General features: G+C 32.5%; 10 protein-coding genes and 3 pseudogenes across 13 annotated transcripts, besides 4 other annotated features; 8 read left to right on the top strand and 5 right to left on the bottom strand.

The window, feature by feature from the left end:
- Positions 1 to 28: a terminal%2Cinverted (terminal inverted repeat of Mariner transposon ID:TVAGG3_0272460).
- Positions 1 to 1,303: a mobile genetic element.
- TVAGG3_0272470 lies at positions 97 to 1,223 on the top strand (annotated as a pseudogene). Its single transcript has one exon. A coding segment is annotated over exon 1 (1,127 nt).
- Positions 1,276 to 1,303: a terminal%2Cinverted (terminal inverted repeat of Mariner transposon ID:TVAGG3_0272460).
- A 142-nt stretch (positions 1,304 to 1,445) lies between these two features.
- TVAGG3_0272450 (DDE endonuclease family) lies at positions 1,446 to 3,005 on the bottom strand (the record flags this gene model as incomplete). The annotated part of the gene is made up of 1 exon (XM_001580955.1): positions 1,446 to 3,005. The coding sequence occupies one exon, from the start codon at positions 3,003 to 3,005 to the stop codon at positions 1,446 to 1,448; it is 1,560 nt and encodes a 519-aa protein (XP_001581005.1).
- Positions 3,006 to 4,671: 1,666 nt separating this feature from the next.
- On the bottom strand, positions 4,672 to 6,548 carry TVAGG3_0272440 (zinc ion binding; the record flags this gene model as incomplete). Its single annotated transcript, XM_001580954.1, has 1 exon — positions 4,839 to 6,545. One exon carries the CDS (start codon positions 6,543 to 6,545, stop codon positions 4,839 to 4,841), a length of 1,707 nt encoding a protein of 568 aa, XP_001581004.1.
- Positions 6,549 to 6,987: 439 nt separating this feature from the next.
- Positions 6,988 to 7,739, top strand: TVAGG3_0272430 (uncharacterized protein; the record flags this gene model as incomplete). Its single annotated transcript, XM_001580953.1, has 1 exon — positions 7,013 to 7,360. The coding sequence occupies one exon, from the start codon at positions 7,013 to 7,015 to the stop codon at positions 7,358 to 7,360; it is 348 nt and encodes a 115-aa protein (XP_001581003.1).
- Positions 7,740 to 7,828: 89 nt separating this feature from the next.
- On the top strand, positions 7,829 to 10,811 carry TVAGG3_0272420 (ubiquitin carboxyl-terminal hydrolase family; the record flags this gene model as incomplete). Its single annotated transcript, XM_001580952.2, has 1 exon — positions 8,143 to 10,776. The coding sequence occupies one exon, from the start codon at positions 8,143 to 8,145 to the stop codon at positions 10,774 to 10,776; it is 2,634 nt and encodes an 877-aa protein (XP_001581002.1).
- A 165-nt stretch (positions 10,812 to 10,976) lies between these two features.
- On the top strand, positions 10,977 to 13,829 carry TVAGG3_0272410 (pyruvate, phosphate dikinase family; the record flags this gene model as incomplete). Its single annotated transcript, XM_001580951.1, has 1 exon — positions 11,141 to 13,765. The coding sequence occupies one exon, from the start codon at positions 11,141 to 11,143 to the stop codon at positions 13,763 to 13,765; it is 2,625 nt and encodes an 874-aa protein (XP_001581001.1).
- A 969-nt stretch (positions 13,830 to 14,798) lies between these two features.
- On the top strand, positions 14,799 to 15,320 carry TVAGG3_0272400 (armadillo (ARM) repeat-containing protein family; the record flags this gene model as incomplete). The annotated part of the gene is made up of 1 exon (XM_001580950.1): positions 14,799 to 15,320. One exon carries the CDS (start codon positions 14,799 to 14,801, stop codon positions 15,318 to 15,320), a length of 522 nt encoding a protein of 173 aa, XP_001581000.1.
- Positions 15,321 to 15,343: 23 nt separating this feature from the next.
- TVAGG3_0272390 (armadillo (ARM) repeat-containing protein family) lies at positions 15,344 to 16,111 on the top strand (the record flags this gene model as incomplete). The annotated part of the gene is made up of 1 exon (XM_001580949.1): positions 15,344 to 16,111. The coding sequence occupies one exon, from the start codon at positions 15,344 to 15,346 to the stop codon at positions 16,109 to 16,111; it is 768 nt and encodes a 255-aa protein (XP_001580999.1).
- Positions 16,112 to 17,116: 1,005 nt separating this feature from the next.
- Positions 17,117 to 17,989, bottom strand: TVAGG3_0272380 (calcium ion binding; the record flags this gene model as incomplete). Its single annotated transcript, XM_001580948.1, has 1 exon — positions 17,117 to 17,989. One exon carries the CDS (start codon positions 17,987 to 17,989, stop codon positions 17,117 to 17,119), a length of 873 nt encoding a protein of 290 aa, XP_001580998.1.
- Positions 17,990 to 18,676: 687 nt separating this feature from the next.
- Positions 18,677 to 27,428: part of a mobile genetic element that runs on past the window's edge.
- Positions 19,885 to 23,317, top strand: TVAGG3_0272360 (annotated as a pseudogene). The gene has a single exon. A coding segment is annotated over exon 1 (3,433 nt).
- On the top strand, positions 23,418 to 24,967 carry TVAGG3_0272350 (annotated as a pseudogene). The gene has a single exon. A coding segment is annotated over exon 1 (1,550 nt).
- On the bottom strand, positions 25,600 to 25,965 carry TVAGG3_0272340 (KilA, N-terminal/APSES-type HTH, DNA-binding family; the record flags this gene model as incomplete). Its single annotated transcript, XM_051228638.1, has 1 exon — positions 25,600 to 25,965. One exon carries the CDS (start codon positions 25,963 to 25,965, stop codon positions 25,600 to 25,602), a length of 366 nt encoding a protein of 121 aa, XP_051098368.1.
- TVAGG3_0272330 (uncharacterized protein) lies at positions 26,352 to 27,251 on the bottom strand (the record flags this gene model as incomplete). The annotated part of the gene is made up of 1 exon (XM_051228637.1): positions 26,352 to 27,251. One exon carries the CDS (start codon positions 27,249 to 27,251, stop codon positions 26,352 to 26,354), a length of 900 nt encoding a protein of 299 aa, XP_051098367.1.

Genomic DNA, 27,428 nt, shown 5'->3' with positions numbered 1-27,428 from the left:
TAGGGTGTCCAAAGGTGCGTTTAGCACAGCGCTCTATATGAGACTATTAAAGGAGATATATGCTGATTATAAATATATAATAAAAAATATGAATATATGTATATGATGAGTATGTTGTATTTTGGCGCCATGCCGGGATATAAAATGAATTTTGAGACAAGAGGCGGTTTCGCGGGAAATTTTGGCGGGATTTTTTTCATTTTTTTAATGAATCATAAAGAAAACATCCTCGCTCTTGCAAAAAAATGCAAAGACTGTAAAAAATCTACGAGACATTGGTAAAATGCTTCGGTATGGATGCTCCTAGCTATTCCACTGTAACGTATCATGTTAGGATGTATCACTTCATGAACAAAAAGGCGCCCATCATAAAAATTGACAAAAAATCGCCGGATCAAAGAAAAATCAAAGCAATTCTTCAAGCGCTAGATGAAGACCCAAGAGCATCACTCAGAAGGATAGAGGAGATGACAAAGATACCACGTACAACAGTCAGTTATTATCTGCACAATTATTTGAACTACAAACTAGCGTATACACGTTGGGTTCCGCACAACCTTAATTCAGTTCAAAAAAAATCTAGAGTCCAATCTTCGAAAGAGCTCCTCTCTATATTGGGTGCGTATCAATCCAAGAAGTTTCGCTTTTTAGTAACAGGGGACGAGTCATGGTTTCAATATGCAACAGAAGCCAAAATCATGTGGATCCCGAAGGATGAAAATCCGCAAACATTCCCGAAGAAAAAAATTGACACACCAATGATGATGTTGTCGGTTTTTTGGGGCGTGAATGGCATCATCGCAATTGATATTCTTCAAAAACCTAATACGATGAATGCTCAGTATCTAATTGACAATGTTCTTACTCAAATTATCAATTCTGATGAGTTTGAGAAATCCAAACAACAAAAACAAAAGTTTGCAATTCATTTTGATAATTCAAGAGTTCACAAAAGTCATAAGGTAATGAATTAATTGGTGGAAAACAATGTCAAAGTTGTTCCAAACCCAATTTATTCACCTGATATTGCACCCTCTGACTTTTATTTATTCGGCACGCTAAAAAAGAGAGCTGAAGGACGCGAATTCGCGAGTCCAGATGATCTTGAAAATTTTGTAAGAGAGCAATTTGAGCAATTTTCTCATGATGATTTAAAGCGTGTCTTTCAAGCCTGGATCGATCGCTGCGAACGCGTGATTGAATCCAATGGTGATTATATTTAAATAAACTTTATATATATGTAACTTGTTTATTTCTATTCGCAGTATTCAGGTTTGTGCTAAACACACCTTTGGACACCCTATATATAAAGTCTTTTCAGGGGGGTTATACCGTGATATTAGCCTTGTACCGAAAAAAGTGACGGGCAATGCCGTAAAATAATATTTTATTAAAAAATTTGGTGGAGAATTGGAAAATTTTTGTTGGAAAATTGGAAAATTTTCCTAATCATTTGGACTATAACCTGGCATATTAGGGAGTTTTGCCAACAACTCAGTGCTTGGATCAAGATAGTTTGTAATCCAAAAGTAGAAACGTTCCTTGGTGTCTTGTTCTGGCTTCCTGCAAAATCTGTGATTTGCAGGATTCTTCTTAATATTGTCAGAAATTGCGCAAATCATGTCCATCGTCGTCAATTCTTCACCATTGATGTTAAAACGATTTCGATTACGGTAATTTCTTTTCTCTTGCAATTCTTTTTCTGCAGGAGTCAATTCACGAACATACTTATTATGTTTGAGAGCTTCTACAGAACAAGGGCAAAGACCGCAGGCGGCAGCAGCATTTTGAACCGTTCTTAATGATACTGATTCTTGCCATGCGCTAATAAATGAGTAGATAATGGCGTAGCGCATCATTGCAGCATTGCTGTTGAACTCTTGCTTCGGTGCCTTAATGTAATCTCTCAGATAATCCGTGAATTTGGACTTTAATCTTTTGGCAATGCCAACATCAAATACTTGTAAAATGTGTGTTGTATGTGCGGGAAGAACAATTAATTTGATGTTGGCACTTGCCAAAAGGAACAATGCCAGAGGATTCTCGCGGCTGGAGTGTCCATCACACACAATGTGAGCAGGCTTGTCACGTATATCTTCAGGCATTCTCTGGCGTTCAAAGTTAAGCCACTCGATGAAGAAAATGCAATACAATAAGAATACACTTCTGTTCACCCAGCCTTTTGGCGTAGAAGTAAACCAACAATGTCTTTCGCGCTGGAATACTTTCAGTTCTCTAGGTAGTTCTGCAATACATGGGAGAACAAAGAGAGGTGGGACAGATTTGCCTGTCATTGAGCATCCGCATAAAGCTGTAATGTGCGGAAAGTTTGGAATTCCTTTGGCGATCATATGCTCTATCTCCTCAGGTAATGCAACTTTCTTCTTCTTAAATTTGTTTATGAATGTTTCATCGATACTAAAAATCAACTCCTCTGGAGTACTTTCGATTGTTTCACGATGTTTATCGTAGAATTCTTCGATAATTCTTGGTTCACACGCCATGTATCTTGATTCTTCAATCTCTTGGCATGCCTTAAGCTTGCAATGCAATTGCTGTAAAATATGGTTAACATAAGGTCTCGATACATCATCACCACCAAGAGTATTGATAACTTCTTCTGCAAGAGTAGGACAATTAATCTCAAGAAGGAATCTGTAACCATAATCTCTTCTGAGCTCTTTCAACTTGAACGCCTCGTCAATAATGTCAGCTGCTTCTAGAGCTTCACCTTTGTAAGCAGAATCTTCGATAATTTCTTTTAAAGTGAGCTGATCACGCTCGCATAGGTATGGATCTGCACCGCCATGATTCCCTTTTTCCCAGTATAGACCTAATGCAGCTCTTTTAAGTGCAGTAGCAATGAGATTGGATGTTAAAGTTCCGAGATCTGGGTATTCTTCCTCCCATGCAAGCTTAGTTTGACTATATGTCATACCTTCGGCGTGACAATTGATGATAAACTTTTGTTGTCTACCAAGAAATTCGACTGTGAGAAATTCCATTTTTAATTTTAAACGAGCACTTGAGCCACGTTTTATCTGACTTCACCAGCCAAAAAGCCCCTGTACTAAGTGTCATGTTTTTGTTTATTTTAAAGTTTCTGCCATGTAATGGTTTACATTGCAAATTTTTTGAATACTTTACATCACCATAAAATGGCAGTACAAGGCTAGTTTATCGGTACAAGGCTCTTGAAATGACTTTAAGAGAATTGTAAAATATAAAAATAAAGAAGTGGTTGATAGGAATTTGAAAATTCGTTGGGTGCATATAAGTTTGATAAATATATTTATGAATATTAATGTCAAATTGGGTGGTTGCGTGATAGAATGCTTCTGTGTATGTGTGGCGTGAGTTAGCATCGGGTGGTTTCATCACAAATTTTAACCTATCCAAATCTTATTAATTATTAAAATTCTTTTACAATTTCTGATGTATTTTTTGAAAACATTTCATATGCAATATTTCTCCTTTTCTTTCCTCAAATCTTCAAATATTAATAACTTTGGATATGAAATTATTTGGATCTTTTATGAATTTTAAATGTCTTTCTTAATATCAAATCGATTAAATTATTAATATTTTCTAAATTATGCCTTAAAAATCCAAATATAAAAAATCGTAAATAAAAAATATATTTTTTATTTTGTAAATAATCCGTTTACTAAATGGGACTGTATCATGAAAGTAACAAAAATCATTATTTAACAAGATTCAAAACTGGTGCAACGAAATGCACATTGATTTTGTAGTGTAACAAAGAGAGATTTATTGTAAAAAGTACAAAATAGTATATTTATTATCGTGATTAGCGTAGAAATGTATGAGTTTGGGACGGATTTCTGGTGCATTCATAACTAAAGTGATACATTGTCTGGAGCAAGTTCAGATCTTTAACTTATGGCTTGTTTGGTGCTAACTCACCCAATTTAAGTGCACTAGAGGGGATTTTGTCTGTAATGAGCATGCACCTTGAGTTGTTGCTTGGTCCGTGTACGAAAGATAGTAATTTAATACTATACTCGATTAAATGTGAATTTCTAATTTTGAATTTGCGTTTTTTCCTGAAAATAGTTACAATATATGAAAGAGTTGGCAAAACTAGAGGACACGTCTTTAAGGGTTTGGCTCGTGCTTCATGTTAATATGCCGAAACTAAAATAAACGTATATTGGGGGTCGAAAATTGAGAGCTCATATCTTTAAGTGTTTTCATTTCTTATTTACATATAAAATCAGATTGAATATCTAATGTTGTTATCTCAATTCAAATGGAAAGTCCATTCTCTTTTGTATTGAATGGAAAATCTTTGAATGACTCTAAAATTTACATAATCAAACAGCGATTCAATCAATATTCTGTGGTAATAATCCATTACTATGAATGGAAATGAAGAACTTCACTTTCTTTTTAATAAACTATGGACCAATAAGTATATTTTTTTTCAATTTGAGTAAAAATTCGTTTTGAAGACCAAAACATAATTGACTATCATAGTGTTGATTAATTGCTCTGATATTGATATCTATTTAGCAAGTTAAAAATTCCAAAAAAAATTTCAAAATTTCAAAAATCAAATCAAAAATTACATTTTTCACTTCAAAATTCTAAATTTGAAAAAATTTTGGAAAATAAAACACTATTATTTTACGAAATAAATACGATTTTCCGGCAAAAATCTTTGAGTTAATGATTATTTTTATAATATAGATTTCATATTTGAGAGGTTATGGGCTGAAATCTTCTAAAAACAATGCATATAGTTCAATAATAAAAATAATTCAAAACATTTTATAAAAAATATAAAAATAAAAAAAAAAGGAAAATTTCATCGATTAAATGAAACTCTCCTTTGGTCTGAATATTTCTAAATTAATAGCAACTGAACCAATAGGTCCGTAGAGGGGAGCCATGTTGAGTCTTCCGTTTCCGATGTAAATCCTTGCGATCGGAGATTCGGAGTTGCTGTTTGCTGCATGATATTTCATTGTTTTGATTGTAAGGGTTATTATGTGGATGAGGTGAAGACAGCCATTGATGTCGACGGTTTTGAAACATCCGGCCATTTCTTGTAATTCGTCCTTCTTTTTCTTCTTTTTGTTGGTAATTATGTCAATGGCCATATCAAAAACCCTGTCATGGCCACCCATTGAATGGTCGGTCAATCCGATTTCGATCGGAATCTTTCTGCTCTTATCTACAGCATCATCGAGCTCCCTGACAACCTTGAGGCTTGATGCAAGCATAGCAGATGCAGTAAGCAATGCAGCAAGTCCGTAATTGGCTGTAAATTCATCTGTAATCTGTTCTGTACGTAAAATTTTAATGGCGAACTGAATAGAGCGCCTCCAGTACTCTATTTCGATATCAATCGCTTGCTTATTATCAGCAGCTCGCTTGGCGTAGTACTTTTCCATAATTTCCGATAAATAATTTACGTTCTGTATATCGTAATCAATAGGAGGCATTCCGTAATCGAGGTACGAAAAGTCGGTATTTTGCTTCGTTGGCTTCTTGTATTGAGCACGAGTTGGAGGTAATTTTTTCTCGAGGGTTTTTGACCAATTTGGCTTAAATTGTAAACGGCGGACGCCAAGGTTGATGGCTCTCTGTTGCAACATATCCAAAATTGGTGCTGAAATCTGATCGTAGTATAGTTTCATGAGTTTTAATAGCAACCTTCCGTTTTTTCCAAAACATGCTGTCAATTCATCACCTGTATCGCTTGCTGTTAAGATGTAACCCCATCCGTATTCCAAGATGTGGCGTCTGACGTTTTCATTTAAAGCAATCTCAACATCTGTAGCGGCATGAGTATCTTCTACACCTTCCAACTCGTTAGATACCTGCTGAATGATGTGAGGACGTCCATTAGCTGATGTACGCTGTTCGACCGCAACGTAATTATTATTCAGTAATTTGTTGACTTCTGGCTCACATCCAGTACACGATGGGATGCCAAGTGGATAAAGTTTCTTTGTATAGCTCTGATGAGTTTCTTTATCCAACACACCATTTGCCAACGAATTTGAGATGAAACTGAATGTTAATGGTATTGGTTCTGGTATGCGATAATCGAGGCGATCGACAAGCTGACGAGCTTCATCAATAGAAATTTTATTTAAGCGTAATGCAGCGCAAATAACATCTAATGGCCTCGTGAAGTTACTTAACTGCGAACAAAATTCTTCCACGCATGTTTTTTCGCGTACGATAGAGAATTTTGCAACATCATGCGATCTTTCTTTTGGTTTTTGAATTGGCGCAATTTTTATGGGTATACGGAAGTTTCGAGTGTTTTTTAAGTTCTTATTTGCTTTACACTGTTGAAAGGGTATTTGGGCGATGTTATTTTGGTTAGTTATAAAATTAATATATTTATATATTGGACATTTAGATTTAATCATAATACGTAATTTTGTGGTTAAATCAATATCCTTCCTTGATTCTTTTAATGTAGCAACCATATCATCCCTTAATTCCTTACTATAGGGAATGTTAATTAAGTTGCGATTTATCATTGAAATTAATAATGTAAACATTTCAATTTATTGAATTTGAAATGGTGAAATACATGATCTTTTGATCCTTATATTAGAATGGCTATTATAATACTGCATTACTATAGAGCGTGTAAATGAATAAGTATTCTTTGATCAGTCTAATTTTCAAATTTTTCACATTTTTTGAAATATTCAGGGAACTACTCTCATTCTACCAAAATTGAGGAGAGTTACCATTGACAAAGTTATGGATGATTTTTCAAACATATTAATTTAATACGAATTAATTATTCATAGTATTAGCAAAGATTAACTAAAAGATATGAGTAGCCTCTAGATAATTAAGTGATTTCTCAAAGCATTGATTTTTTAAAGCATGGTTGGATATCGATATATCTGCAATATCAGTAACAAAGCTTGCAATCATAAATAATCGTTTTATCTATATAATACTATTTAGCTTTTCTATGAAACTGTTCATTTTATATCGAGATATCTCATTTTGAATGTTCCAATATCCATATGTTGATCACGATCAGCAAATGATGGCTCAACAACCACCACAGCCATGGATTGCTGACCAAAATTTTCCTCAAATAAGGGTCGACGAGCTTACAGAAAAATGCAAAGCATTAGTTGCAGAATATAACAGACTCTTAAAAGAAAATCAAGAGATTAAGGATAATCTAGAAAACCAAGAAAAGAAAAAGAAAATCCTTTCTATCCATGAATATTTTTTGATGGAAATGGAAAAGGTTAACCTCAGCATTCAAACATATAAAGATGCATTAAATCAATTAGAAGAATTCGCTCAAATAACTCAAGAAGCAATTGGAGCTCCAATTCCAGAATAATAATTTTTTTATTCCTATTTATCGGTCAATGCTACAATCTTACTGTTTTGCATCTGGGATATTAACAGTATGCTCATTCTTAATTTCGTTTGTTAATATTTATTACGAACATATCTCTTTTAGAGATATCTGTCTTTTTTAATACCAAAAACCTATCAGAATCTTGTTTTTATTACACTCCATATACTAAAAATAGACATTTCTTGTATACTTTCCAATACTTATATTTGTATTTTCATTTTCACATCGAGTTATAGCACCAAGCTATTACTTTATCGAAGACACGATTCTGAACCTATTAAAATTCATGTCCAACATTATCGTGAATTCGAAATGGACCCAAAATACTGATGATAGACCCCCTTTACACCGAATACACAAAATGTTGGAAATCAGTTTTTTATGCATGCACCACAATGTATATTATGTTTTCATCATCAAATTGATTTTTGAAAAAACATCATCAAAAATTTCAGAAAAAACTTCCCCAAATAAAGCGAATACATCTCAAATTATATATTAAATTTATAGAATAATTCTACAGATAATTGAATTGATCGAGATTTTATCCGGCCAGCAAAGTACACAAAAAAACGACAATTCCAAGTCCCTCTGAGCAGGGATCTATAATAAATTCGCTCAATTCGAAACTTGGAACAGATAAATATTTATCTATTGCGTGCCCCATCGACAAATCATGGTATAATAAATGGAAAAACTCGATTCAAAATTCAAATGATGCAAAAGAACAGAAATTGGATCAAATTTCAAATTCAAGAATAATGCCTAATGGTTCCTTACCACAAAACTACTCTAAAGACATGGTTGAAATGATAACTTTAGAAGCATATCAAAAATTAAGAGAGTGGTTTGGCGGCGATTCCCCGCAAATATACCCGATTAGAAAAAATGGCGGCCAACAGACATTCAAAGTAGATAAAATTACCATTAAAGTTGAATACAATGGCGAAACAAAAGATATTTATCTTTGGGATAGAGACCAGGGAGCGAAATTTATCAAGGAAGTCAGACTTACTTTTGGAATTAAATCGAAACCAAGCATCATACGCATTGATTCATCAGGAGCCAAAAATGTTGTTAAAGATAGCGATTCAGTTATGACACTGAAGTCCAATACAAAGAAAATCTTCGTTGATTACATGATAAATGGCAAATTAGCTAGCGATATCCAAAATGAAGTCACAAAAATTTCGAAACAAAATGAGAAAGAAAAAGAGCAGTCAGAAGAGAAAAAGACCGAAGTAATGCAAAAGAAGAAAGAAGAGGATAAGACTGTTCAACAAAATTTCCGTGTTCCGCCAAATTCTGGAAAATGCGGTTTAATCAACATTGGAAACACTTGCTACTTCAACAGTGGTGTTCAGTGTCTTCTCCATTCATTACCATTGGCCAGACAATTGCTTGGATCGAACTGGCGCTCAGAAATTAACGAAAATAATCCTTTAGGAGCCAAAGGATACTTAGTGAAGGCTTTTGCAAGGCTAAACTCCAGAGTATGGTCGGCCCAAGAGTCAGCGATCAATCCAAGTGACTTAAAACACGTATTAGGTGATTTTGCTCCCCAATTTCAAGGTTTTGAGCAACAAGACCCTCACGAATTGATCATGTTCCTTCTTGATGGTATCCACGAAGACTTAAATCGTTGTAAAAACAAACCACTCGTTGAGACAATTATTGGCGATGGAACAAACGACGAAAAGACATCATTAGAAGCATGGAAGACACATAAACTTCGTAATGATAGTATTATTGTCGATAATTTCCATGGACAATTACGTTCTCGCTGCATTTGTCCAAAATGCCACTCAACTACTGTTGTTTTTGATCCATTTGTAGCTTTATCATTACCAATACGACCAATAAATGAAAAAGTTACAAACGTTTTGTTCATTCCTTATGAATTTTCTGAAAAACACGAATGGATCAGGATAAAATTGCCGAGAGAGTCAAGTGTTAAGAACTACGAGCAAGCAATTAAGTCAATTAAGAATGTTGACGTAGCAATTGCCTTCATTGCCACTACTTTTTCCGGAATTTCTGTTTATTGGGACCCAATTGATGCCAAATATGCAGAAAACCTCACTGCAATCGCTTTAGAACTCCCATCAACTGAACAGAAGTACATTATTTCATATCTTTGTGGTACTTTTAAGTCAGAATTTGCAAATATGTTCTCTGCTGTTGAGAGAACAGAAGACAAACCAGTCATGATGCCTTTCCTCGTACCAATAGACAAGGAAACATCAGATTCCAAGGAAATTTCAGCAGCTGTTTCCGAGAGATTATCTGAATTTTGGAATGAAGGGAAGATTCCGAAGGATTTCGTCATCAAAGATTCAGAACTATCTCAATACCAGCTAAAACAGAAGGTGGCGATGAGATTTTCCTCAACAAATTTTGATGATAATCAAAAAATCAGAGTTAAAGATTATTTCGTCAAAGATTACAAACCATCGAAGTTCTACAGCAACATAGGATCCCAATTATTCACAGCCATCTTCAATGGAAAGTTTATGAATTCAGAAAATCATTTTGACCTCAAACTTTACCTGAAAAACATCGGAATCGACTTCAAGAGGTCACACAAAGGTGACAGAGAAAGTGGCGATGTAAAGTTGGAAGAATGTTTCGATTATTTCAGACAAGAAGAAATTTTAGACGAAAACAACATGTGGTTCTGTCCTAAATGCAGGGAATTCGTCTGTGCAAACAAGAAAATGGACCTCTGGAAGGCTTCCAAATGTTTAATTATCCATCTCAAGCGATTTGAAACGACAGAGACAGGAACTGAGAAAGATGAGAGGGTTGTTCACTTCCCTGATGAACTTGACATCAAGCCTTTCCTTGCAGGACCCGTAGAAGGCAACACAAAATACAGATTATACGCAATTTCAGAGCATTTCGGGTCATTAGGCTTTGGACATTGCACAGCTCACGCTATAGTACCGAATGGAAAGGGAAGAGACTGGTTTTCGTTCAATGACAGCTCAGTTAAAAAAGTTATTCAATCAAACGCTCATACGAATGCAGCATACGTACTTTTTTACGAGCGCATTGACAATGAGGCTGAAGATAATGCTGTTTTGGTTGCGAAACCAAGCTCCTTTTTTCCTGAAAATCAAAACAAGCAAAATCTTCTCAAAAATCAGCCAAATCATAACAACCAAATTAAACCCCAACAGTCTCATGGACAGAATAAGAACAAGAATAATGAAAACAACAAGTACTTTGATCCAAACAATAAACCAGGAATATTCCGCCATCATCAACACAATAAGTTCGACAAATTGAAGAAATTCAGTCATGATCAGAATAATTACCATAACAACAACCATCATAATGACCATCACAACAATAAATTCCATCATAACAAATTTAATAAGTTTAGACATTAATTATACTTTTATAGAATTATAAAAATTGTTTTTTATTACAATACATCTATTTTTAACCATGTTTAAAGGATATTTTCAGTGAAATTTCTAAAAATTTCAATAAGAATTTGAATAAGAATCATTTTAATTTAGTTTATACTCTACAGTTAATGTCCAGATGCTTTTTAACACATACACAATGAACAGTATCTTCTAGTTTTATGAATTTGGGCACATTTCACTTTTTCGACCAAAACAAGTAGATTCAATTGCATTAGGAAGAATATTTTATTATAGCTATATTGCATTCCTTACTTAATTTTTTCTGAAGATAACGATTATTTTAATACGTTACTTTTTCGAGAGTCTGGATAAAAGAAAACATATGAAGACAGTCTATTCATTCAGCGAATATCCGGATTTAGAGAAGCAAGTTAATGGTGCTGATAGTGCTATGACTATCCTCGGTCGTAAGAGTACAGTTTTGGCTCAATTAGCTACACAAGATATTCGAGTTCCACAAAGTTTCACAATTACTACAGAATTTATCGATAAGTTCAACAAACTCAAACTAACTGCAATTCCAAGTCTAACATGGAAATTAATCGTTGATAATATCAAAATTATAGAAGAAAAAACAGGCAGAAAGTTAGGTGACATCAACACACCACTCCTCTTATCAGTTAGAGGTGATGCAACATCTGACCTTTCAGGAATGCTCAACACAGTCTTAAATATCGGTATTAACGATTTAACAGTCCGTGCAATTGCAAATGAGACAAAGAATAGAACATTCGCATATGATACATATGCAAGATTCATTAAATCATACGGAATCGTTGTCAACGGAATTGAACGTGCAAGATTCGATAACGTTACAAAAGAATATATGGCATCACGCGGACTTAAGGCAACTAACGATTTTTCAGATATAGATTGGATCGAAATTACAAAAATATTCAAATCAATTTATCTTAAGCGAAAAGGCATTCCATTCCCACAGGATCCACTGGAACAGCTTAAAGGAGCTTTAGTTTGCGTTATACAATCATTTACATCAGATAAAATAAAGAAATACGCTACTTATTTCAATATGATTAATAATCTCGGATTTTCAGTCCTTGTTCAAGAAATGATCTTCGGAACATCCCAGTGTGACTGCCTCTCAGCTAAAATCTCTACAAGAAACCCAGCAACTGGAGAATCACAATTAGCAGGAAATCTTGCAAATAACGCACTCTGCTGCGACATTGAAGAAGAGTTTGCCAGTTACAAAGATGCCCATACAGCAACTGGCCCAGTACATCGCGATATTACAGATTTTTCAAAGAAGATCGAAACATTCTTCAAAGGACCACAAGAAATCGACTTTGTTTTCGATCCAAACAACTCCTATGTCCTCAACGTTAAGCCACTTTACTTCTCTGGTGCTGCTCGCTTTGCTGCAGTTAGAGATATGGCTAATGAAGGAATGTTGAGCAAAGAAGACACTGTTATGTGTCTTACTCCAGATGATTTGAACGCTCTTTCAGGTTCAGTCATTGAAAAAGAGCCAAAAACAGTTCTTGCATCAGGAATTCCAGCAGGAGCCGGTGTTGTTGGCGGAAAAGCTGTTTTTGATAGCGCTGATATCGCAAAGGCCAAGGATGGAAACTTAATTCTTATCAGAGAGCATATTTCTCCACTTGATTTCGACGATGTTGTCAAATCAGCGGCCGTTGTTACATGTGATGATGCCACAACATCATATGCAGCCAGACTTCTCCGTATGCTCAGAAAGCCAGGCATTCTTGGAGCCAATTTTACGATCGACCAACAGACCAAGACAGCCAAATTCGGCGAAACAGAGGTCAAAGCAGCAGCTTCAGTCACTGTCTCCCACAATGGCAAGCTCTTCAACAAGATCCAGAAGAGTTCAGAGCCAAAAGGAGGAAGTGAAGCGGCCAAAGCCATTCTTGAGTGGGCAGATGAGATCAGAAGTGGCAAAGTATCTGTTGTTGCACCAGTTTCATCTCTTATTGATGTCGAAAATGCCAAGTTGAGCGGATCTGACGGTCTCGCCTTCTTCCCAATGGATTCATTGATCACTGGCAAGCGTATTGATGCAATGAAGATGTTTGTTGAGAAGGGACAAGACAAAGGATTAGCACAGTTAAAGTCAGAGCTCATTTCAGATATCAAACAAATTATTTCTCAACCAAACATCTCAATTATGCTTCTTGATGATCCACTTTCCAAATACCTTTCAGATCCTGTAAAGCTTACAGAAGAAATCTCCGTTCTCAGGGCACAAAAAGAATTCAAGGAGCAAAACGAGGAAGAATTCAAGAAAGAGAAAGAACTTAACGCTAAAATCGCTACACTCGAAGCCGTCAAGCGCCTCAAAGAGTCTAACCCTATGATGGGCACTCGCGGTGTCAAAATGGCCATAGTGAACGATAAAGTATTCAATCTTGAAATTTCTGCAATTTCAGAAGCAGCGAAAGAAGCCGGAGTTTCATCGATCAGCATCTTATTACCAGATGTCACAGATGGCTGCGAAGTTGCAGAGATCAAGAAGATGTCAGCATCTCTTTTAGAAGGACTCGAAGTCAAATGGGGATCATCTGTAGAGAGTGCTCGTGCATGTTTGATGATGGAAACAATTGCAAAGGAATCAGATTTCATTGCAATTTCAACAACAGGTTTGCAACAGACTGTTTACGGTATGTGCAAAGCTGATGCTGAGAAATTGTTTGTCACTGATTACATGACAAGAGGAATTCTCAGAGAAAGCCCATTCAAGTCTGTCGATGAAGATGCAGTTGGAGAATTGATGAAAGAAGCTGCTAAAGACGCTAAAGAAGTTAATCCGAATATTAACATCATCATTTATGGCGAACAATGCAGCATCGCGAAATCAATCAAATACTGCACTTCTATCGGTATTGACAGCATTGCTTGCCCAGCAAGTATGGTTCCAGTTGCTAAATTATGCTGCGCACAATCTGTTATTGCTAACAGAAAGTAATTTATCTATTTTATTTCCAATAATTCATTTTTGTAAACAAAAAATCAAAAAAAGTTGATTAAAATATTTCTTTTTTTTAATATTCTCTGAAGCTACACAATATTCTTATATAATTATTTTATAACATATCAAAATTCTTTATCATTCATTTTGCATATTCTATATATCTCTTTGATTGTTGATGCATTTGACATTGTTGCTATTTAATTTTTTCAAATGTATTTTTATTATTAAGAAAGAATATGATTTAAAGAGGAAATCAATCATAAAACACTTAGTTTAATCAATAAATTGCGTTTCATGAATATATTTATGATTGATTCTATTCTTATAAGAAAATTCTATGTGGTAACACTATTTTATCAAAGAAATTCATTGATCGTAAAATAATACAATTCTCCATAGTTCATTTATAACACGTGACCCAATAAAATTGCTAAATTTTAGTGTATGGTCTAAATTCGCGAATCAATTTCTTTATTTATGACAAATAAACTAGTTAAAATAAAATTTTGTTAAATGCTTTTTATTTATTGCAAATCAATGATCGATATTTGAATAAATTAAAGCAGTTCTGACCTGACAATTCTATGTGCTCAAATTGAATTTGAATAAACTCATAAAAAAAATAAACTTTTTTTTGTAAACTTATATTTATTTTAGCATTTGCATTATGATCCAAAATAACCCCTTGAATTTTGATTGATTCTAAGAAAGTTATCGAATTTTCACGGTTTTTAATATTCTTATTAATCGTAACAATTGGAAGTAATTTCATGAGTATTGTCTATCATCAAATTGAATAGTTTATTTTGATGGTTTTGAAAAATTGTGTAATTTACAAATCAAATCAATTTAGGAAAAACAAGGTGCCTTTTTTATGCGAACAAAGCGCCGTCCATCCCCAGCAAGTAATGCAGAAGTGCGGTTTCAGATCGTAAAAAATGATGTAGAACTGAAAAGAATTAAAAATCTTATATATGATAAACGTATACATCTAGATCCCATTATTTTCAGAGCAAAATTCGATTCTATGGCCCAAAACATTTTCACAGCATATCAACAAGGAGGATACGGATATTGTACCAAATTTGTTGATGAATTGGCTGAATTTAGTTTAGAAACTTCGCCATTTCTAATATGCTGCGACGAAAGCCGTACGCAATACGTTCCTTCTCTATTGGTATCAATGGTGATGCATCCACCTAATAATGAAACTCTTTTTTCTGTCCTTAGATGTTTATCATCGATCACAGTTTACTCGACTTCAAAGAAATTCTCAAAACCACAATTTATTCTCGAACTTCTAGGTCAAATTGCTGAGCCTGTCCAGTTTAACCAAAGCCTTTCGGCGTATTCAAATACAAAGTACAAAACCGATCCTCCTTCATCCTCGAAAATACAACTATACTGCTTAAATATCATCCTTAACCTCATAAAACATGGTGAAATTGAGCCAAGTTCTTTGTTACAATTTGATATCGTCCCACCACTTTTTACGGCCTCAAAAACAGATAGCGCTCCAGAAGCTATGAAATTAATCCAAAATTGGTAAGTTTAGAAGATATAAATCCTGATATGATAAATCTTGCCTACCAAACGTTCCATAATTACTGCAACTCCCCGAAATCCTCATTCCAGATCGCATCCTTTGATGGAATATCAGCAATCGCGATCAATCATCCAGACTTTTTTGATACAGTTGATGTTAGTACTCCGATTGTCGAAGCTTACGATAAAATCAAGAGTGTTGATGACACTGTTGCTATTGCTGCCCTCGCTTTGATCGGTTCTCTTTTGGGAACAGGAAATGATTTAATTATTGGATCAATTTTCTCAATGTTCGATTGGAGCATCCTTACAGAAATATGGAATATCTCATCTAGTGACCAAAAACAAATTATTTGCGAGTTTATCAACACAGCAATTAACGCATCTCCAATTGAACTTTCGAACGCACTTACTAACGGAGTATTTTCGACATTACTTTGCGATTTCCCATCTACAGATTGCAATCTAAAGGCAGAATCGCTCTTACCCGTGATTTCTGCCACAAATATTGATCCGAATGCAATGCTACCAATAATCATTGAAAACGGCCTTATAAAAGTTGCAGGATCAATGATGGAAGCTATCGATGATAGATACATTCAATGCGGACTTCAACTTATCGCTGCATTGATGAATGCTAATTTTAATAACCATGAACTTCAGGAACTGGTCAAACGCGATATCACAGACAATAGCATTGAGTCTGATGTTGAAGCTCTCGCATCTGGAACTCAATACGCAGATATCGCTTCCGAAGTTTCAACAGAACTTAACCATTTTATGGAAGAAGAATAGTATTATTTAGTTGTTTGAATTTTGTGTAAATTATTATTTTATTTATTTTAATATTTTGTGGAAATTTAATGTATCAACTCAGTATAAACTTGAAATCATATTTTTCGCGTGTAAACCTTTCAGATCCCTCGATTTTTGAGAAACAGACGCGCAGAATATATGATTTCAGGTTTATATCATGAGAATCTTCCTTCTATGAGTTCATTCCAGAGAAGACTTTATCCTTCACAACACATACGAGCTATCAATATTGCCTAATTTAATCAGCGTAGAGGCTAGTTTAATTACTTGTAATCTTTAAATCTTTGATGAATCAGTGCTTAATTTGCCAATTTTGTATTTTATGATACATTCATTGAAGTCTATGTTGAGCAAATATATGATTATAATCAACCTTTGTAGAATTAAACTCCATTAATAAGGTGTATACCCGAAAATTTGATATTCATCTATAGGTTGTCAGGAAACCTAGTTAGCATCTCAGGGCCTGAAAATGATAAAAACCTTATTCTTTTTCCCTAATAATCTTTACTAATAATAGGTAATTATATCATATGGGATGATGGATGAAATATAAGTATTGGATGAGATAATAATGATTTAATATATCTAGGAACAATTACATTATCACAGTTATCTATAGATAAATATTGATCATTGAAATGAGTTTAGCATAGATATAATGGTGGGAGTTAAATATAAAAAGTTTGTGGAGCTGTTTATAAAAGAGAAGTTATCATATTGGTTGTTTATTTGCTATATAAACTATCTTTTTTTGTATTTGATTATGATAATTTCCATTGCCATCTTTTATCATTAATATTTGCGCAATGTGAAATAAGGAGTTTGGTCATTTCATTGGGTTATATTATTTTCTGCAGACTTTTTCTAATTTTTATTTTCCTTCCTTTTCTGAAGGAAAGAGAAATGACATATTTAATACTACATATGAATAATTAGGACATATTTCAAATATAAACATTTTCATTTTGATTGGGAATAGATTTAGTCATCTCCGGGAGACCATGCATTATGTTCCCACAAATAAATATCTGATCGAATATCATTATCAGCCGCATTATAGCATTTCAAAGCATCCTGTAATTCGTATCCTCTATAGGCTTTACACAATCGAAAGAACATATCATAGTTGTGGATAGCATATTCAAGAGGGATTTTTAAATTATTATCCTGTTTTCTTATATCTTTTGTATGCTCCATGACTAATAATGCATGTTCTATATTATCACTAATTACTGCATAATGAAGAGGAAGTTTTCCATCATTGTCAGATATATTGACATTTGCTTCAGATTCAATCAGGTGAGATACAGTATTGGTCTTATTATATATTAATGCATAGTGAAGAGCTGTTTTCCCTGTATTGTCACATATGCTGTAATGAAACTGATACGAAACTAGCCTTTCTGCAATATCATCACTACAATTTATAGCTGCATAATGCAGAGGAGTTTTTCCTTCGTTGTCAATTGCATCGAAATCTGTCTTCATACTATCAACTGGCAAGTTTAAATTCCCAAAATATTGTGCAGCATAATGAAGAATGGTTTTTCCATATTCATCTTTTTCATTGTCATCTCCTTCATGAAAATGATAATAGTATTGAGTTGCAATCTTTATAGCATTGCGTCTTAGTGCTTGACATTCTTTATCAATGTTTGTTGGCAATATAGAAAGAATGCTTTCCCATATATTTGGGTAAAAACATGAATTAACAATGAATCCTTTGATGTCATTAATCATATCAAAATGAATAAAAAACGCATGGATGTTATTGTATTTTATGTATTGATTGATATCGATTTGAATTCCATGTTCGTTCTTTAAAAAAGTAACAAAATCAATGTTATGAGACATAATTGCATATTTCATGCACTTATTATCTGGTTTTTGATATTTCAAACATTCACTAATAATTTCTGGATTTCTCCCAAAAAACTTCAAACAATTAACTGAACCATAATAACAACAAGATTCAATTAAATTTAAGCGATTTTTTACGCAAGGAAGAGTGTTGAAGTAAATAGCTTGATATTGTGAAAATCCATTTTGTTCTGTTATTGGAGCAAGCAATTTCACATCATTATATATGATTGATTTTAATAAATCATTAATTTGCGAGTAGTATATGAGAGCGGGTTGTGTGACTTTTTTTGTAAACGTAAGAATTCATACAATATAGAACGATTTTGTATCATTTATTTTAACATATGAAGTAAAAAATGTATGATTCTTACGGTTTTTATTCTTACGTTTTTGAATAAATCAAGATTTAAAAAATTTTCAAAATTGTAAGACATTTACACTCAGCCCAAACATAGTGGAATTAAAAAAATTGTTTAAATCATGAATGAAATCAATGGAGTCATAATCAAAGACCTCATAAACGAGAAAAATAAATTGAAACTAATGATTATTTGAATTTATGAAATCAATTATTTGATTCATTCTTTCTTCAATCTCTTCTATTCTTTTTGTTAAATCATCTATTTTCATTAATGAGGTGATTCTTGATTGAGGAATAGATTTCAAACTAACCACTCCTTTTATTTTTGAAATTTTATTTTTATTTTGTATGAAATGAGTGTCAAGACTAACGACGTTAAAAAATTAGGATTCACAAACATGGAAATAAAGGATATATTAGAGGAGGCAGGTTATGAGGTTGATAAATATTATTTAAGAAATTGTCAAAAATTCGCGGAGTTTTTAAATGAGTTTGATTATGATGAAAAAATGAATAAAGATGATGTTATAAATTTCTTATATCCCACATCTAAAAAAGAAAAACCTAAAGAACCTGATGTTTTCCCTGAATATTATGAAGAACGAATTAAAGATGATGAATACGATGAAATTGAAAGACTGGAAAAAATAAGAGATGAAATAGATGAAAAAATTAAGGAATTAAGAGAAGTTGAAAAATATAATGAAAATGAAGTAGAGGGTTTAATGAATATCCCAGCTTCAGAATCAGCAGTTCAGAAATCTCATGAAGAAAGATATAAAAATTATGTCTTAGAATCAACACAAAATTTATTAGATGGTGATATTGACGAAACACTTTCAGAAGAAGGCACAAAATTTATTCATAAACATAAGCTTCAGTTTATTGACGATGGAGATTATCCATGTATATTACTTTCACCTCCTCTTGATTCTGAAAAATTCAAAAAAGCACTGAAAAATGTAACATATGCAACAAATACGATTAAGAAAGAAGACCATGATATTTACACAAATTATTATTTAAATAAATGTACAGGTGTTGATAAAGTTTTTGATTTGTTAGATAAAATATCAAAAGAAACAATTGGTACATATAAAATTTTATGCGATTGTGGTTTCATTATTGAAGATACCAATAATGTTTCATATGAAAGAACAGCACCGAAGGAAGACGAAGTTGAAAGGTCTATACCATTCGTTATTAAGAACATAAAAGATATGAAAACTTATAAACATTATATTTATTCATTCATTTCAGAAAAAATGGAAGCAACCCATAAAACATCATCTCATCATTTTATAGCTATTCATACATTCCTTTTCAAAGTTGTGAAATTAAATAAGACAGGAATTAGATTTAATGTATCAGGGTACGCATTCTTGAGTAAATTAAAATGTATTCGTCACGTCGCAGATGATAAAAATTTATGTGTCCTTAATTCATTTTATGGACTTTAGCCCTGGACTCTCTGAGTCTCGGACTTTAAAAAAAATAAATAAAGTTTATTTTTATTCTTACATAAATGAACAAAAATGGAACAGCTAAAATGAATGATAATCAAATAAGAGCCGAGGTAGTAGAAGGTTATTTAAACGCTTCTATAACATTCCTGATGGTGTTAATCCTAAAACTCGTAGAAGTTATTTAAATGAAGCCATAGATGCATATGAAGGATTTGACATTTCATCAGAAAGTGAGAGGTTAGCAAGAATGTTAAACGTTAATATTGATTTTTATTATTGTGACCCTCAACCAGAAGACGTAGACATTAACAAGGTAGACTTTCCATTAGTGGAATCAATAATGATAGATCCAGAATTTGAAACAGTAAATATTTTATTAACACAGAGTCCATGTGGAAAACTTCACGCTGACAGAATTACAGACGTTGAAGCACTCACAGGATATAAAGTTTGCCCCTTTTGCAAAGAAGAAGTATATTCTATCCGTGATGATCCAGAAAGGAAAAACCAAAGAAGATTTTTAAAACATTGTGAGAAATGTAAAGAAAATAATGGAAGATTAATTCAAGACGTTCAATTGCAAAACACACAACAACCATATGCACCACATATTACGAAACAGAAGATATATCAATGGCTATTAGCACATAATTTGCAGGAATATTATAAACCAACAAGATATTATATTACTTTTGACTTCGAAACATTAGAGACTAAAGAAGAACTTCAACTTTCTGAATGTGCAACTTTGAACGCTTACTTAAAACCATTCATGGTATCATCAACGGTTAAATTAAACGATAAAACATATACGAGGAATTTTTGCTTAACATCAAGTGATTCTTTATTTCTGATTGGATTGAATTTTTATTTTCAACCTGTTCATTAGTTGCTAAATCAAATATTGAACAATATGAAGAATTAATGAATACATTAAATGAAAACAGAAGGAAGCATTTAAAGAACTTCTAGATGAGGAATTCAATAAAGTGAATATCATAGGTTTTAATTCGGGAAAGTTTGATTTAAATTTAATTCTTCGTGATTTAAACACTGCAAAATGGAAAATAAAATCAATGCTGGGTTCATCTTCTCAATTTAAGCAAATCATTGTAAAGAAAACAAACGTTCCATATGAATTAAGATTTATTGACATCAGAAATTATATAGCGGGTGGAACATTAGACCAATTCACTCAAGATTTCGGAAATAATAAAACACGTGTTAAATCCTTTTTCCCTTATCAATTCATCACATGGGAGAATTACGAAGAAGAATTATATAAAGTGGAACCATTCACTCAAGATTCATTTTATTCAGCATTAATTCAAGAAACTATATCCGATTCAGATTATCAAATATATCTCAATGATGCTAAAAATTTTGAGAATAGATTAGAATATTTTATTCATTATTGCAATAAAGACGTTGAAATTATGATTGACCCAATTGATAAAATTATCGAAGAAACATTTGTTTATAAAATTGACATGCTTCATAATCTTTCTTTATCATCGAATGCTTCAATGATTCGTTACGCTTTAGCATATAAAGACTTTAATCCTAATGAAACATATCCAGAAGAAGAAAATGTGGAATCAAGTTTTGAATTAACGAAAAAGTATTGGAAATATAAAATTGATTCATATAAGAAACAAGATGAAAAGGCGAAAAGAGATACTAAAAATAATGTTTCAACGGATGATTTTCAATACTATCACGATTTAATCCTTTCATCTAAATGCAAAATGTGTGGTAAAGCGTTTACATATGCTAATAAACCAACATTGGATAGAATCGATAATGAAAAACCACATACCAAAGAAAATTGTCAGTTAATGTGTTGTTATTGCAATGTCGTAAAATCAAATAAAGATGAAGATGTTCAACGTTTAAGAATCAATTTAAGAAATTATGCATTAAAAAATAATTTACCAATGACTTTAGATTCAGTTGAAGCTTATCACATTCTCCGTAATGGAATTACTGGTGGTTTATCAAATGTTCAACATAGAGTAAATCTTAAAGGAATCACGCACATTAATAAACTTTCATATAATCCAGAAACTAAAACTGTATCAAATGAGGACACCACCAACATTATGACTCATTTCGTTGGTGTTGATTTTAATTCATTATATCCTTCATCATTTTCATCTAATCCTCATGATTTCATTCAATATACTGACCATAAAATGTATATGCCGGGAAGATTGAATGGTGTTATCATTTGTGATACAGCAACAAAGAAAGCAAAAGCACTGGGAATTATTAGAAAGAAAAATACTTTATTCGTGGCTGAAGTAAAGGGTCACATTGATGAAAAATACATTAATGATTACATAAACTTTTTACCGATAATAAGAAACTTAGATATTATCACAGATGAAAAAACAATTGGCAGTTTTATGTATAATTACATGAAATCAAACAATTTACCAGTTGACCAGAAACAGAGAAAATTAACTCAGTTAGCATCAACACACAACCAATATCAACCATTTTCTTCTTATTATCTTTGGTATCTAATCGACAGATTTCATTTTATCATTGATGACATTCAATCAATTTTAACATTTACGAAAAACACTTGTTTTAATGAATTTGCGAACAAATTTATGAACGAAAGACAAAAGGCTGAATTAGAAGGAAATAAAGGAAAAAGTTTATTTTGCAAGATTTCACTTAATGGATCATATGGTTACGATGCAATGAATACACAAAATTACACAAAGACTAAAATAATGAATGCACAGAAGGCACGCGTTGCATGTATGGCAAATAAGTTTAAAAACATAAAGAAATAGGTGAAGATACATATCAAATGATGCTCAAAGATAGATTTTATAGATGTGAAACATGTTTACAAGAGGCATTCTTCACTTTAGATAATGCTAAATACTGGTATTTGGTTTTCATTTATGATTTTATGTATAAATGCATGAATGTTAATCGTTTTCATTTCATTGAAGGTGATACTGATTCATCTTATTGGGCAATCGCTGGTGATCCAAATCTTCCTAACACTCAAGCATTTCAAGCAATTGTAACCGATAAACAATTTTATGATAAAAACATTTACAAATTCGCACCTTTTGATTTCTTTTGTTTTGATGAGAAATTTAAACCTAAATTAAAGAATAAAGCTGAAGAAAAAGCACATGAGAAAAAATTATTGGGTTTAGCAATTGAGAAACAAGGCGATAACATGGTGCTTTATGCCCTAAGTGTTATACATCATTCAACGGTTCAATTGATGGAAGTGATTTTAAAAAGATTGCACAAAAAATGAAAGGAGTTAGTTTACGACAAAATAAACAATTAACACCTAAAAATTATTTGGATATAATAAATGATAAAGTGATATTTATGGTCAGATATTAATATTTACAACTAAAAAACTCCAATGACTCGCTTAACAATCGGACTACATTAACAGAGCACACACTAAGGCTGTATGTTGTGAAAATGGATTGTATGCCATTTATTTAATGAAATGCCACAGAAGAGACAAAAGGAACCGTTGAATGATGGTTTTGATTCTTGATCAAAGGGTGGGCACCCTTAAAACATTTATTTTATTTTTATATAAATGGATAACGTAGATTTAGAAAATTTAATTGATGATTTAGTACGTGATCAAAATTTTCTTAGTTATTATGATTTAAAAAGCATATCTCCAAAAATATGATGAAAATATAACGGATGATGATATAGATTATTATTATTCATATTATGATAATGAATTTTTGAAATATCATAATGAAATAATTTCTAAAATTAAAGATAAAATTAAAAATAATGAATATACAAAGGAAAAAATAAATCACAACTTAAACATTTTGAAAGATTTCAAAAATGAAGTATTAACAGAAGAAGATATTGATGAATTATATAAATTATATAATCCTGAGCCACAAAAAACAAAGAAACAAACGCCCGGGTCCTTCAGACCAAAAATGATGCACAAGCTTTAATTTATGATTCATTAGTTAAACCACATTCAGCCCAACTTTTAAATAAAGATCAACTTTTGGAATTCATCCTTCAACATAAACTCGAAGCAGGAAAGTATATCAAACCTTTATATACAGCATATTTAAAACAAATGAATAAAATACATCCGGAATTAATGAAGGAGGAATGAATTCCAAACTTCATCATCCAAAATCAAAGCAGATAAAATTAAACCACTCACAACACCAAAACCTCCAGCAGTAGTACCTCCTCCAGCAGTAGTACCTCCTCCAGCAGTAGTACCTCCTCCTTCAGTTAATCCTTCATCATTCACTTTATTATATCCATTTCAAACATTAAAGAAACAAAAAGATTTTAAAAAGGGTTTCAAGATATTAAATAAACCAACTGACCCAAAAATTCAACTGTTAAAGGAAAAATTTAGTCGCCCCTCATTTGCACCATATCCATATTCATACGAAATCGATCATTTAGAATATTCAAAAGGAAACGTTACTTATTTATTTGCCATTAACATTAACACAAGATATTTATATTGCATTCCGGTGAAAGGGAAAATAGAACAGGAAACAAGAAGAGCTATTCAATACTTACTAGATCATGAAAGAGTAGATAATATCAGGGGTGATAGTGATAAAGGATTTCAGGCAGCTATGGCTCATTATTTCCCACAAATTAATTTTTACTTTTCATCCTCTCCATATACGGTTCATAATAAAATAGTTGATGCGGTAATGAGAACTCTTAGAGATGCGTTAGGGGTTAACGGTCAGATATACTGGGATGGAAATCATGACTCCATCATACAGCAGTTAGTATATTATTACAATAATACATGGCATAGAACTATAAACATGAAACCAGTGGAAATGAAAAATGATATTTCAAAAGAATGGGAATATATTAGAAAGCAAATGGAAAGGTTGAATGATGTTAAACGTGAACAAATTAATTCGGGGCTCATGAATTTTAAACAAGGGGATAAAGTTTTGATTCATCTCGATTATGGAAAAACTGATAAATCAATGACAAAAAGAAGACGAAGATTTGACACAATAGCTGAATTTGTTAGATATATTAACGGTAATGTATTAGTTGAAGTTGACAATAAATTAATAGAAATTCCGATTTATTTTTATACCATTATATTTAAATAATATTTAATTTTTTTATTTCGTAAGAAATGAGTGACAACGAAGCAGCCAAGAGTCAGACGATGAATATAAAAAGAACTAAACAGAATTAAATCAAAAATATGCTATTACAAAAAGAAGCCACAATGTGGTGAGGTTGAAAACGATCAAGAGAGGAAAGAAATAATCGAAAAATTAAAAACTTACCGTTCAATCCTTAAACTGAGTGAGGCAAAAATAAAAGAATTTAATAGAATAAATAAATTGATTGGAAGAGATGAATTTAATAAAGATGAATTTTTAAACTCAATCCAAATTTAATTTTTATTCCTCTTCGACAACGTCTCTCTTTCCATCATTACTGCATAACCACATTTTCTCAGTTTTAGTGGTTTGTTATTTTTAGCAAGTTCTCGCATCATTTTTATCGTTTCCTCCCTTGTTATGATTCGTGGTAAATTTTGAGCTTGTGGGGTATCCATTTATATAAAAATAAAATTTTGTTATCAGTTATTTTATCGTTAATGGTTTTTAGGTTATTCAATAATGAATTATTTTTGAATAACTGATAGGGTCACCAGGTCACCAGGTCACCAGGTAATTTAACTTCTCTGAAAAAATGTGACAACATGACATTTTGACAACAACATAGGAGGATGGTAGTTATGATTTCATCGTAATGAGTGTAAATGACCCAAAATATATTTTAGGGTAGAAGGGTAGATCTAACCTCATTTCTAACCTCATTTCTAACCTCTTGCGATTTTCGTACGGAATCTCTTCTCTCGGTTTTCCGAGGGAAGCAATCATATGAGAAAATTCTTCTAAAAGTTCTTTTGTCTGTTGGTTTTCAAACCAATGATATGCTTGCTTTGTAGAACGAAGAGCATTCATTATACTTTGCATTTGGTACATGTCATCTTTGACTGAACGAATGAGACGTAACTGTTTGTTATACTGTATGTACTCGTATTCTTCATTGATGGCTTCATGAACGATAGCAGTTGTTGTGTTCTCTGATGTTGACATTACTGTCTTTACATACAAAATAAATAAAACTAACTTTATTTTCTGACTTTCACAAAAGACCAAAAATAAACGCTTTACATGTATTTTTCAGCAACTTCGTCAAATAATTTTATAGCTTTATCTATCTCATCTACTTCAAACGTTTCTTTACCTTTCGTGGGAGCACCATACATTTTCTCAAAAACTTCAAGCAGTTCTGTTTCAGCAGCTCTCATATCATTAACAAACACAACCTTGACTCTATTGACTGTACTGTCATATCTTTGAGTTATATTATATGTTCTTCCTATCTTATATCTTTTTGTGTTGAAGTCCTTCGGTTTCTGAACGATGTAAAGTAAGCCTTCACTGCAACGTTCCGTATCGAATGAACCATATGTTACGAGTTATACTTTCTTTGTAACTGCACCAATTATGTTATTGATAATGATTTGAGTTTCTCCCAGTCTTATTTTATCATTTACAATATCTTTAATCATTTCATTACATGCATTCTTATAATCAACTGATTTCTCAAATTTTCTTTTATCACTTTCTTTAATTAAATCAAAGTTATAACCTTGTTGAGAATAAAGTGGTTTCTTTATCAATTCCTTGAACGCTTCTGAAAGTGAAGATGAAGAAATTCTTGCCACTTGAATTGGTTTAAATTCTGCTTTCATTGCTTCTTTCTGTTCATTGAACACTGGATCGAATAAAGCAACTTTAAAGAATTTCTTAGCTGGAATTTCGGGTCTAATATTTGCATATTGACCATCAAACTGATTAACATATCGTGGTAATCCATCCGGTCCCTCTTCAATAGCATTTAATTCTTCATTGAAATAAGAATATGGATTATGACGGTATGAATTAATTGGACCATTTTCACCTTCTCCAATGTATTGTTTAACAGCTTTTCCATTTTCATCAAATTGCATAGGATAACGTTCATTATATGCTTTACGTTTAGGATAATCACTTATAGTTAATTTATACCCATTTATGACTTTAATATTACCTTGACCATCAGTAACGAAAACTTCATTTATACCATCAGGTTTTCCATTTGGACCCGTAATGTCTGCTTCGTGTGCTTCCCAATTTGGACCATGACGTTTGGCATATGCTTGAGCTTCTGGTAATGTTAAAACGTTTCTCATTTGTTTAACATCTTTTTGAAGACCAGCAACAATATGAACTAATTCTTTCATTCCATCAGGAACTTTCATAGTTCTATTATATGCACCCTTTTTGTTTGTCCCTTGTTTTAATGGAACCTGTAGAAGATTTGCAATTTCTGTCATGTTTAATTATAAATAAAAAATAAAAATTAATTATAAAAAGTTAATCAAATTTAACACCTCCTTTATTTAAATCAACTATTATTTTTCCATGTTCTCCTAATTGTTGATATTGTGTGTAAAGTTCATTAATGCTCATTGGTAAATTCACTTGATAAAGCATAACGTTCAACTGTTGAC

The sequence above is a fragment of the Trichomonas vaginalis genome, chromosome V, assembly GCF_026262505.1.
Source record: "Trichomonas vaginalis G3 chromosome V, whole genome shotgun sequence".
In the NCBI taxonomy this organism is placed as follows: Eukaryota; Parabasalia; order Trichomonadida; family Trichomonadidae; genus Trichomonas; species Trichomonas vaginalis.
This window is presented reverse-complemented; position numbering and strand designations above follow the sequence as displayed.